The 15,295-nt window shown below is 38.1% G+C and overlaps 1 protein-coding gene across 16 annotated transcripts in view; it reads right to left on the reverse strand.

The window, feature by feature from the left end:
• The window catches only part of BCAS3 (BCAS3 microtubule associated cell migration factor), a 500,928-nt gene that overhangs the window by 469,595 nt on the left and 16,038 nt on the right, over nt 1-15,295 (reverse strand). For all 16 annotated transcript variants that reach the window (XR_012155467.1, XR_012155469.1, XR_012155468.1 and 13 more), the window contains one exon: nt 7,950-8,031. Coding sequence is in view for 12 of the 16 variants with exons in the window: in XM_073315905.1 (XP_073172006.1) it covers nt 7,950-8,031 (82 nt within the window). In the remaining 4 variants the exon portion in view is untranslated. Of the gene's footprint in view, nt 1-7,949; nt 8,032-15,295 lie in introns of those variants that run through there.

Genomic DNA, 15,295 nt, shown 5'->3' on the forward strand with positions numbered 1-15,295 from the left:
TACAAACTGCTACTGTTTGGTCAGCTTGTAGGGTGGGTTTTTGTATTGTACATGCTTGGCAATTATTTTTGCCTTAAGAGACTTAAAACCACTAAGCCACCCAAGTGGCTGAATATATACAATATTAACATCTGCCTTCCTTCAGAGAGCAACCTAAATATTATAGTTCCTTTAAGTATTCTTGCAGATTAAGCTAAGTCAGCTTTTGAGGTTCACAGTAAAAACATTTAAAAATATAAACAGAAGTCAGAGATGCAGGTAATACCTGTTAAAACTGCAATAAAATTTGAACTTGTACAATGAAATAGTTTTCAAGTGCAAAACTAGTTTGTAACTGAATTAATTCAACTTCTGAAATTAATTCTAGTTTAAGAGTTTGTTTTACAATGTTCCTTGGTTCACATTTCTTTTAAAACTTAAGTAGTTTGATACTTTCTATTACTGTTTACAATGTTTGTTCTCCTTGGTAAATTTGATGAAGTACAAATAATCATTCTGTACTGTGTGATTTTTTAAAAACAAAAAACCACGCAAGTAGCATAATACAGTAACTGGCAAAAAACTGAACTGAATTAAATTTGATGAATTTGTGTTCACAATAGCGAGGGCTGGGAATATGTGAAACAACCAATGGCTCAAGCCAAGTTCTACACACAACTCTGCCAACACATCAGTCCTAAACTACCACACTCTGCTATTCCAGTGTTAGGCTCTGGACTTTCCAGACTATGGAATACTAATTGCTCAGCTGAGATTTACAGCCTGTACAAACCCATTGAATTCAAAGGGTTTAAGCAAATATTCTGGCTCAGTAAATACAGGATTTTCACTATAACAGACTGCGATAAGTAAGAAGGGGAAAAATAAGATATTCTACCAAACTAATCCACTTCATAGAGCAAGCATATTCTGATTCTGCTACAAAAACTGTAAGAAGCCATTTATGTTATCTCAACTGACAATATTCACAACTACAACACGGTCCTCAAAGTGAGTAGAGAGGTAAAGAACAATCACACTCATGAAATTTGCTGTAGCAACTTCTTAATGACTTCATCATTTCAACCAAAATTCAGAAGTCATACGTAGGTTCCCCAAATTCTCACAGGAAACCAGTTAACAGAGAACTGCAACAGTTCCGAAAGGAAGTGATTAAGGCATGAGTAAGAATTTTGGAAGAAGTGATGAAAACACTTAATCTATGCTACATAAAGAGTATGAGTAATTGGACTAATGTAGTTAAATGGAACCAAACCACTATATATTACGGGGGGAAGCCTAATACAAAGCAATTTCAGGAGGAGGAGGTCACAAAAACTTATCACAGCAAATGAGAAAAGTTAATATTCCCTGATTTTTGCTTTTTATTCCCAGGCTACCCAACCTATGACAGTGTTACCAACTATTTCCATTTCACTGGGAGAGTTAATCAATTTAACTGGCAGAGCCCCAGCCTCATCTTCCTTTACATCTACCACATAAGGTTTCCACCACCCACCCCCTACAAACAGGAAATCAGACCAATTTGTCTTCAAACAAATCTTTTCCCCTGCATGTCTGAACAGACCAGGAGAAATTCAGAGCCCTCAGAAAACTAGGCACCTTTACACATATGGAATAAGTACTCAAGTCAATCCCAGCACAAGGATTAAAACAGTGAGTAACTGTGTAGGTTAAGAAGCTGTGCCAACCAGCTGCAACATGCAGTCATGCAAAAGGTCTAGGCTTAGGATTCTTATTCTGAAGCCTGGTAATATCAAGAAAGATGTCCTCATAGTCTGATTATTAGCCAAGCAACTGTACTTCCTCCTGTAAGCCTGAAAATTGGCCAGAGTAATATTTCAGTCTCCAAAAAGACCATCTATATTCCAAGGTGCAGAGAATAATCACAACCACCCACGCTGTTGGAGGCCAAAAGGATTTAAATGGGATGGGAAGAAATTAATTGGTTTCCTGATTATTTTATGATCTAATTAAAAATCTGACTTTTTGAAGAAGGCAGAGCTGGGATGCCTTATAAATACAGATTCCTTTCTCCAAGGCTACATATGGATGTAATAATATCAGTAGGAAATAACCTTTGTATTGCCTATTTTGGCTTATAGTTTGAAGACTGCACAAACTAATCCTATTTGGACCAGTTTATATACATATTCAGACTCACCATGTTGATAAAGCCATGTCACACTTGACACTAGCCCTAGTCTGAACAGGTGAACAGAAAAAGAGACAGGTTCACATACTGTATACAATCTTTCCCTGCATCTGTCTTCTTTCTGGTTATCACAATGTTCAAGTGGATAACCAACATATCCGATCTCCAACACAACCGAGAGACAATCCATCTTGTCTTTCATATTGAAGTGCTATCCTTAGGTTCTGGACTAGCTGTGTTTTCTATCATTAGTGTCCACAATGTGCTAGACACTCTCCACAAACAAAGGCAGACATAATCCTGTCCAAAAATAGCCTATATTCTAAGTAATCCATCAGCTCACTATTGTAGCTACAGCCAAGAGCGTTCACAGCTGGAAAAGAAAAGAAGGTTTGTCTGGGCGGTTCTAGCCTCTTATAAGACTGAGATGATGCTGATTGATGGAATAAGCATTTTGAGAAACAGACAACATTTATAACTTTTCCTTTGTTTGTCAGTCTCTGCTGAGCTATTGTGAAGGTGGTTCATTATGTCAGGGTCAGGAAGTTAGTTACCACAGTCAGCACTGTTCCTGGATTCACAGACAGCAGCAATAGCCAAGAACATTTTTCGCCTTCAGCTAGCCAAGAGACATACATGCCTCTTCAGTTATCCATGTCTCTGTTATCTCAAGGCTAGACTACCATCATGAACTTCAATTGAGGCGAACGTTCAAGGCTACCCATAAGCTTCAAGTACACCAGAATGTGTCTGCATATCTGTGGGCAAGGTGGGCTTGGAAAGCACATTTTCATTACGCATATACACCATATACTTCACTGACATCCATTTCACTTCTAGCTCAAGTTCAAAGTACTATGACCTCGGACTTCTTCCAGTCTGTCCTGTTACAATTCCAATATTCAACCATTCACAGTTCATCTATGTGTCTCAAGTGTAAGACTCAAGCGAGCCAGAAGTCTGCAATAGTGGACGCTTGCCTTTGAAATCTGCTCTTGAAGAAAACATGTTTAAGCTTGAGCTTTGCCACATTCTGAGAGTGAGAAGTCACCTTTGTCCAGGCTTTCCACTAACTATACTCTGGAATCCTTGGTACTTATTACTAGCACTAGATTTTTCTCTATCTCTGTGCTTTAAACTTAGCAACTACAGTGCTGCAAGTTCAGAGTATACAGTAAACGTCTATGTATTTGGCAAAGTGGAATCACATAAAGGGCACTAACTTTAACAATATGTACAAATAAAAATATAAATGAATATAGACAGACTAAGGAAACTAGCCATCTTCTTTTATACATTTGAGCGATAAGGAAACGGAGGAAAGGCACAGTACAGTCTAACTCAGGGCCCATTTTTCTTAGATAACAATTTTCATGTGTGTTAGTCAACGAGAACAAAGATTGAAAAAAATTATACTTTCTTAAAAAAGAAGTTTAAATATTTTAAACACTTCTCAAAGTTTGAAAGCACCATGAAAAGAACTGATTTGACATTGAAGGCTTGTTCCTATCCTCAAATAATAGAAAATGTTAAAATGCACAGGTACACATTGCTATGTAACTTAATAAATCAGATTTGATGAGGTCTTCTTTAATTCTTTGAAAACAGTACTATATTATGATGTGAAAAACATGATGCAACAGGGAATCAAACATCAAAGGATTACAGTACGTTAACAAAGCAGTCCACAAACTATTAAGTTGTGCTGCTGAAAAACTGAGTTAAAACCATGAACTTTTCCTTTCACACCTGGGAATGAGTTTCTTATCACAAACAGATCTGTCTCTAGGAACGTGCCAAATTCATCCACCATGAGCCTCACATTCAACAATTCCCTTTTTACATCTTTACAGTAAAACTGTGTTTGAGCATTGCTGATAATAATCAATCAGCTTCTCCTTCACAAATGCATTTTATTTTGTTCAGGATCATTAAAACTTATGTGTGTTAGTTATCTAAGGCCTCTTATTACAGTTTTACTTTTGTCTGATTCCAAATATTGCTCAATAATACATTCGTGTATTTTTAATCAGATTTACTTTATACCAAGCCATGTAAAAAGAGACCAAAACATGTTTTTAAAAGGTTTAACTTAATTTAATATGAACTAATTTGAATAGCTTTCTGATGTAGCAACTATCATTGTTAAATGCTAAATATAAGCAGTTGAGAGAGAGAGAACAACTGCCCAACGGAATTCATAAGTAGTAGTTTAGTTTGCTTGCTAGACTGTACAACACAAAGCATTTTTCTACCCTCAGTAAAAAACAGAACTTGTTGGAATGTTAACTATTGTTTCCTTCACTTGTAGTTATACTTCTTTCCCCCTTTTTTCCTTTTTTAAAAAAGACCCAGGGATCCAATATTTGATGACACAGAAAAGAGCAAAATAGCCGTAGTTCGTCAGCTAATTACAAAGTTGACAATATTCCCATAAAGAAAAAGCCCTGCACAAATTTTAAATACAAAGTATTAAATTCTAACAGTAGGTTGCTACTGCTCTAACACATTCCACTTTGTGATTAATATTTTAACTGAATTTAAGATCGACTTAAACCTAACTTTAGTTTAGAGTTCTGTGCAAGGACAAGCTCTGCTTAACAGTTCTAGTAAATAGCTCTCAATACACTATTCCATAGATTCCTAACTTGTGTACCACTTCCCCACTTAACTCCAGGCCTGAGCAGAAAAGTAAACAACAGCTCAAATTAGGTCGACTGCAGTGGAATGTGGCAGCCATTTTACACAAGAAACACTACTTAGCAGCTGTACGCAGGAGAGTTGCTTCTCCAGTTGAAGTTACAGGGCGAGTTTTGGTCAAACAGAATATTGCCCAAACTGAGGCTCAGCCAGGACGCTAACAGGGCAACTCCTCATGCTCTTAAAAGTGCCATGGGATCCTGGATGACAAAATTGTCAGGATCTTAATTCTAGACCAGACTTCTTAACCGATAATTTGCAAATCAACAGAAAATTTTAAGACAACAGAACAGCACCTGATGTTTTAGTGAAGCCCATCTCATTCTTTTAGCTATATCAAGTTAAAATGTTAGTATGCCGGTTCTCTCTTCTGAGAGCATAGTAGTTCCACTTTCAAAATACTGGAGAGGATTATAAGCAAATGTGAACTGGCCTGTTATTTGGGAATTGCCTGTATTTGGGTTGAACAGTCTCAGATTTTAAGAGGATTTGCTTGTTTATGCATAGTTGCTCAAATTTTTCAGCAAACTCTTCCAGGAGGTTACTCAGAATTTCTGAAACAACGTAGTTGAGCAAGCAAGACAGCTGGTCTCAGAACTTGATAAAACCACATTTAAGTAATCTTCAAGAGAGGAGGTGGCTATTTGTACATTAAGAGACATGTCAAAAACCTCAAACACTGGAAAGGTCAATTTGTTTGAAAATGGTTTACTTAAAATAAGCAAAAAAAGAGGAACAAATTAAAAGCTAGCTCCACTCCAACTAGAAGAAGTGACAAAGAATTCCCATTCCACTTATTTTTCTGATCAGAATGGGAAAGTAACTGTGTTTGAATACCAGAAAAAGCTCCAACGGCTGATATTTCAGGGGCACATGGGTGGTCTGTTATAATATTACAAGTTTTAGAAAATACTTATCATTTTTCCCATATGTGAAATAAAAAAGAGCCTTCATGTTTTTGGCAAACTTACTTACTTTTGAGAAAGCAAAATGTCGTCTTGAATTTAATGTATGCTATATTATTTACATTATATACTTTTTATTAAAGTTACTTCTTCATGTACATTAGGTTGGATCTCAAGCACTGCCTCTTGAACAGATGACAAAGAAAACTTAAAATCTTTTACACATCCCAAGAGTTTGAAAGTTTGAGAAGGTAAGGACCACAAATCATGAATAAACTCTGCAGTGTATTTGAATATGAGTCTCTAACTATAAAAAGCATTTCTAATCCTACTGCTAGCAATCATCATCTTGCTAAGGAAAAAAATGATACTTGGGGTAAAGGACGACAAGGTATTAATGGAGTGTCAACTCTATCATAATGATTGTAACAATTATTACAAAAATTGTAGTGGTTTAAAAACTGTTTTCTCAATTTTTCTTTACTGAAACTGTGGAGTCCTTTTGGAGGAGACTTTTAAAAATAAATTCCTGTCTCCCGCATGTAGACCTTAAAAATCACATGACAATTTTTCCTAAGAGTGGGAGTTTGCTTCAGTATCCTTGATGAAAATTTTCCCTGCCTTCCGCTGTTGCACAGCATTCTATATGCTCTTTGACTGGGAGGGGTTGCCAGTGCTTTGGAGGACAGGATTCAAATTCAAAATGATCTGGACAAACTAAAGTAATGCTCTGAAGTACTCCACTTAGGGAGGATCAATCAATTGCACACATACAAAATGGGAAATGACTGCCTACGAAGGAATACTGCAGAAAGGGATCTGAGGGTCATAGTGGACCACAAGCTAAATATTAGTCAACAGTGTAACACTGTGGCAAAAAAAGCGAACATCATTCTGGGATGTATTAGCAGGAGTGTTGTCAGCAGACATGAGAAGTAATTTTTCTGCTATACTCCACGCTGATTAGGCCTCAGCTGGAGTATTGTGTCCAGTTCTGGGCACCACATTTCAAGGAAGATGTGGACAAATTGAAGAAAGCCCAGAAACTTAAAAACTATTCAAGATCTATGAGAGAAGATGGAAAAAAGTGGGTTTGTTTAGCCTGGAAAAGAGAAGACTGAGAACGGACATGATAACAGTTTTCAAGTACATATAAAGTTGTTACAACGAGGAGGTAGAAAAATTGTTCTCCTAAACCTCTGAGGATAGGACAAGAAGCAATGGGTTTAAATTGCAGCAAGGGCAGTTTAGGGCTGGACATGAGGAAAAACTTTCTAACCATCAGGGTAGTTAAGCACCGGAATAAACTGCCTCGGGAGGCTGTGAAATCTCCATCATTGGAGATTTTTAAGAGCAGGTTAGACAAACACCTGCCAGGGATGGTCTAAATAAAAACTTAGTTCTGCCATGAGCGCAGGGGCCTGGACTAGATGACCTCTGGAGGTCCCTGCCAGTCCGACAATAGTTGCTCCTATGATAGTGAGATAGGATTTAAAACAAAACAATATCTGAAATCACCCCCCAGCAGTATTTTAGATTAACACATTAATTGATAAAATAATTAATTATGAAGATTATTATTTCAAAATAGAAGCATAAGAGTCTCTAGAATATTTAGGATATCCAGGCCCAGCAGTTCTCTAGCTTATGAAGAAAGCAGCAGCTGGGGTTAAAAACAGGAGTTAAAAATTTTAAGTAATTCAGAATTATGGAGGGAAAAAAATCAAAAGCACTTACAAAAGACACACACATTTTTGAGACCGAAATCTCATGCAGAAAAAGAGTCCAAAGAACAAAGAAGCACTCCTGTGCATCTCTAGTACCCTCCGTTTATTGGTTCTTAACAGTGAACAAAAGTTATGCTCATATATTTTTATAAACAAGCAGTTATCTTGGCAATTTTATGTCGCTGTCAGATAAAGTAACAAAAAAAATGTCTGGGAAACAGACCAAGTCAAGACTGGAGCATGGAACAAATAGATATGAAAATCAAGGAACAGTGATATTAGTAAAAACCAAACTACTCTGCAAGAGTAACTTATTTTAACTACACTTCTAACAAATGGAAAGCTGACATACCGGGCTATGATAAATATTCAAGTAAAACTTTTAAAGAAAAAATACTGATTCATTCAGTATGTTGAAGAGAACATACATTTAGCTGTGAACTGTCACAACAATGCACTTACTGATTTGTGGAGCGGGCAAGATTCGTGCAGCTCGAACTGGGCCGTGTCGAACAGAAAAGAGTTCCTGAGCTTCACCACTGATCTGCATAATATACAAATTATAAACAACGTAAAGAATGTTACTTGTTTTAATAAACCATAAAACTTCCCTCCTCCCATACCTAATTCACTAAGTATCATTTCTTAAACTTTGCCATGCCTTCCGCATAGCACAAGTGAACCCACTTTGCAGAGTTTTGAGGGGTTCTTGTGTGTTTGGCGCTGTAACAGGGTCACAGAATGCCCTATTAATAGTTGTTGAAACCATGAGTGATCTGCAGGTAAATTACCGTATAGGTATTTAAGCTATAAACACGTTTGCACCGGTACAATTGCATCTGTGCTGATTTAACTACTTTTAAAAACAAAACAAACACCACAGATTTAGTTAAATCAATGCAAAAAACTGTGCGTTAGGCCCCTAGGTGAGCCGTAGCTTTTCTTTGGAGCCAGGTAGGGACTCCAAAAATTAGAGGCAAAAGGAATTCACTAGAAATAAATTTCAGGGGAAGTGTTTTTCTTCTCTTCCTTGGTAACTTCCAGATGTGCTCAGCAAACTTAAATATTTCATACACTAAGTTAAGTTCTGGTTCACCCAAGACCTGGAACAGCAAACTGGAATAGAAAATATATTTCCTTTCTATCCAAGCATCTTCAAACCTGCCTCTGCTACCCCACCCCCCCAAAAAAATCAATTTTCTATACCATTCCCCTAGAGAAGACATTTTAGAGGTCTTTACTATAATTTGTCAGTTATTTTTAACACAGGTCCTTCACATCAAGAAATGCATGTTTTACATTAGGCTACATAAAATACAAGAGTGCAATACAACTTTCATAAGTATACTGTACATATTTCAGAAGATACAAGTCCTCAACTTGGCCACTGATTAATAGAGTTTGTTGTACACACTGTATGTTTTATTAGACAAGGCAAACGAATCTCTGATTAAGGGAATCAAATATTGGATTTAAAGGGTCAGAGAACCTGAAATCTTAGTGTACCATATATTGTATAGGTGTTAAAATTGTTTCAAAAGTACGAAGTCAAACTAATTGTTAGTCACTAATGGAAATCTTGAAAAGATTAAATCAAAAGTAGTTAAGAAGAATTTCCAGACTTCCTGTAAATGGTCGGTCACAATGTATTTTCATAACTGCTTGGTAATGGATCCGATATGGAATGTCAAACTTCAGGAAAATGGCAAACATTATGAAACTCATTTCCAAATAACTAAGAACTTAAAACAGATGTAATGAAGCTAAAAATTTAACCAACATGTTGGCATACTATTTTTGGAAGAGAGTTTGCCAAACAAGCATTTTACAATATCAGAAATGCATACAATTTGAAAGAAAGACCTCATAACTCGATAAGTATTAAACCATAAATCTAACACAACCTTTTAAAAATGTCTTTTTATATTTCTTCAATTACTTCCTGCAGTTTAGATGACAAGTTGGAAAAATAAAAATCCACTGCTATTTGAGCAACAAATCATGACCAGTAACTCCAACTCACACTTTGTTGCAACTTCTTAACTATAGCTTATCACCATTGCTAGAGATAATGTACGTCAAGCTGCTGCTGCTTATCCCCTTGAACCATCTATTTGTTATGAAGACTATATGCAAATGCTATACTTACTACAGTAAACACTCCACCTTTTTATAACTAAACATTGAACACTGACAACTTTATTTCAGTTTTCCACCTACTCTCCTGATTCAATTTAAAATAACATTCAGGACAGTACAAAACTTTTGGGAAAATACTGGTCTTTACACTTCTCTCAGGGACTTGGGGCCTATTCCAGTCTCACAACTGAATGAGTCAGGAGTAATACCAATTAAGTGATTAGAACTATTCCTGATATAGATGGCTATAAAACTAATGTAAGAAAGAGGAGACTCAGACCCTTAATCCATCCTGCTCTTATTTTATTACGTAGATTATCAGCATCCGGGGTTTCAGAGTAGCAGCTGTGTTAGTCTGTATCCGCGAAAAGAACAGGCGTACTTGTGGTACCTTAGAGAAATTTGTCAGTCTCTAAAGTGCCACAAGTACTCCTTTTATCAGCATCACAGATTCTGCTTTGCCATTTAGTAACAGTGCTTGTACAGTACATACAATTTTAATTATTCTATTTCTTTCAGAATAATTTCAGATTTAACAAATTAGTAATTTGATGACGGACAGTACGCTGCCTCTCCTAGAGCAGGAGGTGTGGTCCCTGCCCCAAAGAGCTTGCCACCCAAGTTATGTACAAACCGAATGATAGTATGATGTTCAAAGTCAAACTGGTGAAGCTACGTTTCCCGTGACACCCTCCACAGATTTAATTCTTCAATGCATCATGGGTTTTCTTGTTTGGGGGAGGGGCGGGAAGGAAAAAGGAAGAGAAAACAAGAGAGCCTGTACCAAGCATAATGGGCAACATGGAAGAAGGCACCAATGGGGCATGGTTAGGAAGGAAGGTTGGAGAGAGTAAAAAGTGAGAGAAGGAGTAAGAGGAAATGAAAGCAGAGATGTAGGCAGGAGTAGGTTTTGTATCTGTGGGAACACACCAGTTCTATAAAAAGGAAAAAGTGGGAAAGTATAAGACTTTGAAACTATTATTATTGGCAGTTAAGGGGTTGGTTTTTTTTCCAAAACCATGAAAGAGTGGTTCACATATGTATGCACACAAATGACTACAAAGGAAACAAAAAGGAAACAACATAACAGAAGTATGGAAGAAGTGATTCACATATGATACCAACCCAATTCAGTCACCTCGTGCTACTTTTTGAGCAAGCCAGCACATCAGCTCTAGCGCCAAACAAAGTAAGAGGCCCAACAGTATAAAACAGTTAAGGAGGCCAAAACCTGCTTAACTGAGATTCTGATCTCAGATATAGCAAGTTTACAAAAGCATACATATTTCGTTAGGGATGCTGAAGAGGTGGTAAAACTTAAGGCTGGGATTTTCAAAGAAGCTTAAGGGAATTAGGTGCCCAAATCCCACTGAAACTCATTTGTAACTCCATTACATATGGGTACATAACTCCGTTAGGCTTCCTTGAAAATCCCAGCCCAAGTTCCTTATGGCTATGCTGCTTTTCTTCTTCAATGTGTTGTATAAGCATTTACTTATTAGTCCTCCACACCTATGGAAGGTAGGCAGGTATTATTCCCATTTTACTGATAGGGGAAACTAAACCAAAAGGAAAGCAAAGCAAATTGCTCAAAGGCACAGAGTCAGTGGCCGAGCCAACATTTGAACTCAGATGTTACCAACTCCCACGGCACGACAGCATGTCCTTCTCTCCTACTTTAAGCAGCATAAAGACAGGGTGAAGATTTTAAAATCTTAATACATGCATTTTGTTGTTTACAGAACAGTAAAATCCTAGATGCTTCTTGGGTTTGTTTGCAAGGGGAACCTCTATGGTCTCTTTTGCAGTTTAAAACTTACATATTAGAATAAATAAGTTTCAAAACAGATTGGTCCCACCCAACAATACCTGTTCTTTTTTTTTTGTGATTTGTGTTCGTAAAAGGACCTGAGTTATTAGCCTTGGAGACCGATGTCTTTTATTTATCCACAGAACAATTAAAGCTTTATCACCATTGCCCTGGTAACGTGTCCCAATCCTGACCGGAAAGGACCATCTCCAGAGGAGAGTGACATTTGTACGGTCTCACAAGGACGGCCATACTGGGTCAGACCAATGGTCCATCTAACCCAGTAGCCTCTCTTCCAACAGTGGTCAATGCCAGGTGCTTCAAAGGAAATGAACAGAACAGGTAATCTTCAAGTGATCCATCCTGTGTCCCCCATTCCCAGCTTCTGGCAAACAGAGGCTAGGGACACTTCAGAGCATGGTTTTGCATTCCTGCCCATCCTGGCAAATAGCCATTGCTGGACCTATCCTCCATGAACTTATCTTGTTCTTTTTTTGATCCCTATCATAGTCTTGGCCTTCACAACATCCTCCAGCAAAAAGTTCCACAGGTTGACCGTGTGTTGTGTGAAGAAATACTTCCTTTTGTTTGTTTTAAACCTGCCTCCTACTAATTTCATTTGGTGACCCCCAGTTCTTGTATTATGAGGAGTAAACAACACTTCCTTATTTACTTTCTTCACACTAGTCATGGTTTTATAGACCACTATCATATCCCCCCTTAGTCGTCTCTTTTCCAAGCTGAGGAGTCCCAGTCTTATTAATCTATTCTCATATGGACGCTGTTCCGTACCCCTAAATCATTTTTGTTGTCCTTTTCTGAACGTTTTCTAATTCCAATATATCTTTTTTGAGATGGGGCAACCAGTATTCAAGATGTGGGCGTACCATGGAATCAGACAGAGGCAGAATGATATTTTCTGTCTTATTATCATTCCCAACATTCTGTTCGCTTTTTTGACAGCCACTGCACATCTCTACTGATTTAGTCCTCATCTCCTTGCTGAGACTGCCAACAAAGTGGGCCAAGGTTTTCTGACTTGGACACCTGTCCTGCTAGGAACTGGACTGGGACAGACTACCACATAAGCCATACAGTCACAGAATGGCTAACAACTTTCTCTCCACCAACCTGGGCTAGCTGTGAGCTGGCAACCAGAAGGTGGAAGGCTACACATCCCATTACCAATCCCCTGAGCAACTCAGTCTCCCAAACACAGACAAAATATTAATAGACTTTAAATTCTTCAGAAAGCACCTGCAGAGGAACTGGCTTGTGGCTGCCATTTTGGATTTGCTCCAGATAAGTAGTTGAGTCCCTGTGGCAGCTTTCAAGCTCTTAAAGGTTTTCTTTCCCATTCCAAAAGCAAAGAACATTTCCAAACAGGTTTTAAGAATCAAAAATGAAGCTTTAAAAGCAGCCTCAGGTACTCTTTCTATAGAAAGGGTGAATCCAAAATGATGGCCACAAGCTGGTGTGGTGGGACTTCGCAGCTTCCACAGTCTAAGGAGTCAAGACACAGGTTGGTTGTATTTTTCAAGCTTCAGATCTCTATGCAAGATTGCAAGCAAAGAATCCATCAAATTTCAGTTCAATTCCCTCTAGTTCCTTTCTCCTGATATGAGAACAGATTGAGGAAAGGGAGTGAAGCCATCCCCTCTTCCCTTAAACATTTTGGGCCAGTACTTCGTAAGTATGGCAGATCAGGATCAATCTGGACCATTGCTTAATTTTTGATGAGAGACTTCTGTTGTTTCAGGCATACCAGTTTGAACCCATAACAAACAAAAAGGTTTGTTTACACTGTAAGGACGATAATATTAAAATAGGTTTCCTTCGGTCAAAAAAATGCCAAACATACACCAAACCAAAAGAAGGAAAAAATAAATTAGAAATTTGACACTTAAAATAAAAATGCAAATTGTTAGTATACAATAACAGCACTGTCACATGAATACATAGTGAAGATGTTAGGTAAGATATCAGAAATCTACCTTTTGGTTTTTGAATATTGTATTGAATGACAATAATATCGTAGGAAATCCTAAATTATTATTGATATCTGTATGAACTCCTGTTTGACATGATCCAGTTCAAGAGGAATACTACCAAACAAGATATTTGAAGGGGGGGAGCAAACAGCCAGAATTTTAGTGTTTACATTCAAATGTATAGTTGTAATAAAAAAAAAAAATCTCTGCAGTGATAACAACCTAATTACTTTTGCATTAGGCAAAAGGATGAAGAGAGAAAGTGAAATAGCTAGAAATTGACGACTCAACTTTTCTTGTGTAAGTGGACAAATAAGAAAAAGTAAACAATCAGTGTTAACGATCAAAAGTAAAATTAGATTTGTAAAATTCTTTCTTCTTTGTTTTAATAACCCAAACCATTATTAGTAACATAGGGCATGTCTGCACTGCATACTCCTGGCAGTGGTGTACAGAGTACGTGTAGCTACACATCACAGCAAAAAGCAGGCTGCACTCACACTGTGGTGTGTAACTATACATAGCAGCGAAAGGCTCTGGCAGGGAAAGACAGTGGGGACTTCTGGAACCCTTCCTTGCTGTTTCCCTGCTGCTTGCCTGTCCCCTCTGCCAGAGTCCTTCACTCCAGGTTCCAAATACTGGGGAGGCAGCAGGATGCTATGCTACTAAAAACAGGAGCATAGATAGGGAGACACTGCTTGGATGTGCAGAGAACCATGTTGGGTCAGGCATGTCTCTATTCTACTTACCTAACCAATGCCTCACCATCTACACTGGCTATTTATAACCATGCTAGGGAACATGCAATGTGTATTGTATATGCCACTGTAAAGCATATGCAGTGTAGGCAAATCCACAGGCCATTTGTTTCTTAAAATAAGACTGCCGACCCATCCCCCCACATCAGACATATCCCTCTGAACAAACAGACACTTTTCCTAGGCACATTAACAGCTCAACATGAGAACCTGGAACGATGTGTGATACAAATATAAATGCGCTATATAGAACAGCTGTTTGCAGCAGCCAGTTGGAGTGATGCTACCCTTTTCATTCTCCCCTATTTGGTATAAACTTTCTGTATGCCTAGATGCGTGTTCTCCCTTTGCCTGGAGTGGAGATATCTAAAAACATTATAAAACTCTTCCCTGTGGTTTGAATGAAGTGTTAAAATTGCAGCCACTAAGGAAAACAGAGGACATTAAATAAAATACAAAGTGTAGTTAAGCAGCTTGCTAATGCGTTTGGTCACAGATGCATCAATACTACCATTATAAACGTAACATGTTTTGAGGGGGTTTAATGTGCTCAGGCTGCAGACTACATACATGTTTGTAATTTGGGACCGTGTTTCTTCACCCCTGCCCTCAACACCCACAAGAAGAAAAGAAGCAGGTGTACGGAGAACCACCAGGATAGGGACAGAATGATACTTTATAGCTCTCCTTTCTTGCTTTGCCCTCTAACCAAGGAGGGTCCCGTGGAATGCCCTTCAAAGACCTTGTTTCACTGCTCAAACAGGTGTGTTTTTTACCTTGGTGTAACTAACATGTGCGAGCTATCCTGTGGTAAACACCACAGTGAAGATCAGGCACTTTACCTTGCAGTAAAACTAAACGCACCCCAGTCAACCAGCGAAAGGCTTTCATTGCAGTAAAACCAAAGCGCCTTTGGATAGCTCATGCGTTTTAGTTACTCCAAGGTTAAAAAGGGCCCTTTTTTAGCAGTGAAGACAAGGCCAAAGCCTACTGATACTACCACTCCATCTGCCAAAGGGTTTGCTGCAGAGAGGCGTGATGTTTTCCTTTCCTTCCTCTCCCCAGGTTCTGAGCACATTATAAATCACACAGCTTTTCAACACAATTGGC

The sequence above is a fragment of the Lepidochelys kempii genome, chromosome 17, assembly GCF_965140265.1.
Source record: "Lepidochelys kempii isolate rLepKem1 chromosome 17, rLepKem1.hap2, whole genome shotgun sequence".
Lineage (NCBI taxonomy): Eukaryota > Metazoa > Chordata > Testudines > Cheloniidae > Lepidochelys > Lepidochelys kempii.